Raw genomic sequence first — 2,730 nt, 5'->3', positions numbered from 1 at the left:
CTCAGCGCTAGCGAACACGACCGCCGCGTGCTGCAAGAGAAGCTGGATGGATGCAGGTGAGGGAGGAGGAGGGAGGGAGGGAGGGGAAGGTGCAGCAGCTGCAGCGTGAACTCAGCGCTAGCGAGCACGACCGCCGCGTGCTGCAAGAGAAGCTGGATGGATGCAGGTGAGGGGGGAGAGAGGGAGGGAGGAGGAGGCAGAGGGAGGGAGAGGGAGGAGGAGGTGCAGCAGCTGCAGCGTGAACTCAGCGCTAGCGAGCACGACCGCCGCGTGCTGCAAGAGAAGCTGGATGGATGCAGGTGAGGGAGGAGGGAGGGAGGGAGGAGGAGGAGGAGGGAGGGAGAGGGAGGGGAAGGTGCAGCAGCTGCAGCGTGAGCTCAGCGCTAGCGAGCACGACCGCCGCGTGCTGCAAGAGAAGCTGGATGGATGCAGGTGAGGGAGGAGGAAGGGAGGGAGGAGGAAGGAGGAGGAGGAGGGAGAGGGAGGGGAAGGTGCAGCAGCTGCAGCGTGAGCTTAGCGCTAGCGAGCACGACCGCCGCGTGCTGCAAGAGAAGCTGGATGGATGCAGGTGAGGGAGGAGGAAGATGGAGGGAGGAGGGAGAGGGAGGGGAAGGTGCAGCAGCTGCAGCGTGAGCTCAGCGCTAACGAGCACGACCGTCGCGTGCTACAAGAGAATAGAATGGATGCAGGTGAGAGAGGAGGAAGGGAGGGAGGGAGGAGGGAGAGGAGGGAGGGAGAGGGAGGGGAAGGTGCAGCAGCTGCAGCGTGAGCTCAGCGCTAGCGAAAACGACCGCCGCGTGCTGCAAGAGAAGCTGGATGGATGCAGGTGAGGGAGGAGAGAGGGAGGGAGGAGGAAGGGAGGAAGGGAGGGAGGAGGAGGAGGAGGGAGGAGGGAGAGGCAGGGGAAGGTGCAGCAACTGCAGCGTGAGATGCCGTCAAGGTCAGCTGCAGAAGTCAAATCTTGGGGATGTCAGGCAAACGAAAGGAAATAACCAAGCAGAGTAATAACGGTAAAAATTCCTAGATCAGGAGTATAGTAACAAAGCAACGACATCGACAGTAAAGTCAAATATCTTGTAGTAAGTTATGATCCTACTCCTGACGATATATCGTGACCGTCTCCCGTAAAAGTGTCTCGGCTCTCCTGCTAATCTTGTCGTGCGTGAAAAACACTAGACGATGACGTACACAGTTACATACGCAGTCTGCTCATATACGTCCAAAGAATGACAGCTAAACGTGTGAACATGGCCGAGGCTATTCGCCCGACCGTCGGGTGTGTATGTTGCTACTGTCTATTCGCCCGACCGTCGGTACCTCACGCGTCGGTGCTCCGATGGCGACCGACAAGAGAACGCCTTCTTCTTCGACGACGACGACGACGACTACCTCGCGCGTCCGTGCTGCAGTGGCGACAAACAAGCGAACGTGCGCGGCGCGGCGGCGGCGGCGGCGGTGACAATACTTCACAACGCGTGCTGTCCGTTGCAGGTGCTTCAGAATCGTGTGGAGAACCTGCTGAAGCAGGTGCAGGACGCAGAGGACAAGGGAGCATCGCTGCAGCTGACCGTCGACCGCCAGACCCTCACCCTCGCCAAGACCGAGCAGGGCGAGAGCGAGCTCAAGGACAAGGTAAAGGTCACGGGTGGGTGGGGTCGGGAGGCTGTGACCCACGGGTTGGGTTGGGTTGGGGTCAGGGTGAGCTTGGGTCAGGTCGGGTCGTGGTCAGGGTCAGCTTGGGTCGCGTCGGGATATATTTGGTCGGGTTGCACCGGGTTTGGTGCAGGTTAAATTGGGTTGGATTTGGTTAGAATGGGTTAATAACAGGTGTGGTTAGATTGGGTTTGTTCAAGTTAGAGTGGGTTTGGTTAGGTTGTCTCGAACAATCGTGTCTGTTTCTCTCTTTTTCTCTATCAGCATGACACGTGTGAATGTGTCCCGTACCTTGTCGACTACCTAGGTGTTGCAACTTTACCTGCCGTAAATCCCCCCTAGTAACGTCAACCCATAGAGTAGTTACCCTACATAATGCAGTAAAGCATACTGCGATGCCACGTCGCAACTTTGTGTGCGAAGTCACCATTACGATGCGTGTGACTGAGAACTGCAAAAAGCAATCACTCAGAACGTTACAGACGCGACAGACGTGAGTGTTGTCTGTTTGTCGTCGTCTGTCTCTGAGATGTCAGCGAAGAGTTTGACAGTGCACTCGGTAGCATTGCAAAGCTCGCTTCGGCCAGTGTTTGCATCTCGCAAAGTTGTCGTATCGCGTGGCATCTGTCGACAAGTGTGCATGCGTAGTCTTCCTTATACTTTAGTCTGAACGTGGGTGCGTGTGCATCCATGCGTGCGTGCGTGCGCATTCATATGCGCGTGTAACTGTAGCCGTGGTACGTGCGCATGCCTACGCGTGTGCACGTGCGTGTAACCCGTAGCCATGGTATGCGCGCGCGTGCGTGCGCGCGTGCGTGCGTGCGTGCGTATTCATATGCGCGTGTAACTGTAGCCGTGGTACGTGCGCATGCCTACGCGTGTGCACGTGCGTGTAACCCGTAGCCATGGTATGCGCGCGTGTGCGTGCGCGCGTGCGTGCGTGCGTGCGCATTCATATGCGCGTGTAACTGTAGCCGTGGTACGTGCGCATGCCTACGCGTGTGCACGTGCGTGTAACCCGTAGCCATGGTATGCGCGCGCGTGCGTGCGCGCGTGCGTGCGTGCGTGCGCATTCAT

At 58.1% G+C, this 2,730-nt stretch overlaps 1 protein-coding gene across 1 annotated transcript in view; it reads left to right on the top strand.

Annotated features, from left to right (window-relative positions):
- LOC106810085 (rootletin-like) overlaps positions 1-2,730 on the top strand; it is a 13,609-nt gene that overhangs the window by 7,027 nt on the left and 3,852 nt on the right. The window contains exons 4-7 of the mRNA XM_014813359.1: positions 219-299; positions 1,226-1,280; positions 1,492-1,632; positions 1,918-1,980. Of these exons, the coding sequence (XP_014668845.1) occupies positions 219-299; positions 1,226-1,280; positions 1,492-1,632; positions 1,918-1,980 (340 nt within the window). The remainder of the gene's footprint in view (positions 1-218; positions 300-1,225; positions 1,281-1,491; positions 1,633-1,917; positions 1,981-2,730) is intronic.

Source organism: Priapulus caudatus, unplaced genomic scaffold (assembly GCF_000485595.1).
Source record: "Priapulus caudatus unplaced genomic scaffold, Priapulus_caudatus-5.0.1 Scaffold409, whole genome shotgun sequence".
Lineage (NCBI taxonomy): Eukaryota > Metazoa > Priapulida > Priapulimorpha > Priapulimorphida > Priapulidae > Priapulus > Priapulus caudatus.
This window is presented reverse-complemented; position numbering and strand designations above follow the sequence as displayed.